The sequence below is a fragment of the Atta colombica genome, unplaced genomic scaffold, assembly GCF_001594045.1.
Source record: "Atta colombica isolate Treedump-2 unplaced genomic scaffold, Acol1.0 scaffold27, whole genome shotgun sequence".
In the NCBI taxonomy this organism is placed as follows: domain Eukaryota; kingdom Metazoa; phylum Arthropoda; class Insecta; order Hymenoptera; family Formicidae; genus Atta; species Atta colombica.
This window is the reverse complement of record NW_017259370.1, coordinates 1166649-1167459: the sequence shown is the minus strand read 5'-3', so window position 1 is coordinate 1167459 and position 811 is coordinate 1166649. Positions and strand designations below refer to the sequence as shown.

General features: G+C 22.4%; 1 protein-coding gene across 1 annotated transcript in view; it reads right to left on the bottom strand.

The window, feature by feature from the left end:
- Positions 1 to 397: 397 nt before the first annotated feature.
- The window catches only part of LOC108689443 (REST corepressor 3), a 6426-nt gene continuing 6012 nt past the window's right edge, over positions 398 to 811 (bottom strand). Inside the window, exon 10 of the mRNA XM_018196201.1 lies at positions 398 to 506. Within this exon, the coding sequence (XP_018051690.1) occupies positions 423 to 506 (84 nt within the window). The 3' untranslated portion in view covers positions 398 to 422. The remainder of the gene's footprint in view (positions 507 to 811) is intronic.

Genomic DNA, 811 nt, shown 5'->3' with positions numbered 1-811 from the left:
ACTTTCAAAAATTAACTTTTTTGAAATTACTTATTCAAATATTCACAATAATGTATTTTTTTAACAATACAATATTGTATTGATGCAATAAATTTGATGCAATAAATTTTAATAAATTTGAAGAATTGTTTAAAAAACATTTTGTTATGAATATTTTGAATAAATAATAAAAAAATATCGATTTTTTAAAAGTATTTCTAAACTTTTGATCTTGGAGTAAATATTGTATCGTGTAATTGAATTTGAATTTGTAAAAATTTTTTTGTTTTATATCATTCTTGATTGAGACGATAATTGAAGAAAAAGAAAATAAATTCAATTAATTAACTGATAAAAATCTGATAAAATTAATACACTATTATGGATTGTTATCACTTGCAGTTATTCTTTTCTCGTTTTGTATTTAAAATTGTACTCATTTGTTATTTAGCAGCTTGTCCAGGCCCAGTGGAAGCTTTCCCCTTTTGAGATGATTCTGCAGTATCATTTGATTGTTCAACATCCATCTAAAAATTTCATTAAATTGTTAGCTAAAATCAATGATTTAAACAGATTTAAAGTACAAAGAATTTAAAAATTCAAAAATTTATTTTGATCATTTAGAATTCATTTTTTCTTAATTTTTTTCTTTCTTTTAAGGATCATAACTATATATCGTATGCCGTAATCTGTAAGAATTGATTAATCATGGTATTATCAACAGTAGTACTGAATATTCCTATCTTACAGTCAAAGTAGAGGTGAATATTTGACTATAATTGATCAATTTTTACAAATTACAGCCAGTATAATAATGTTCCCTAAATCTTGA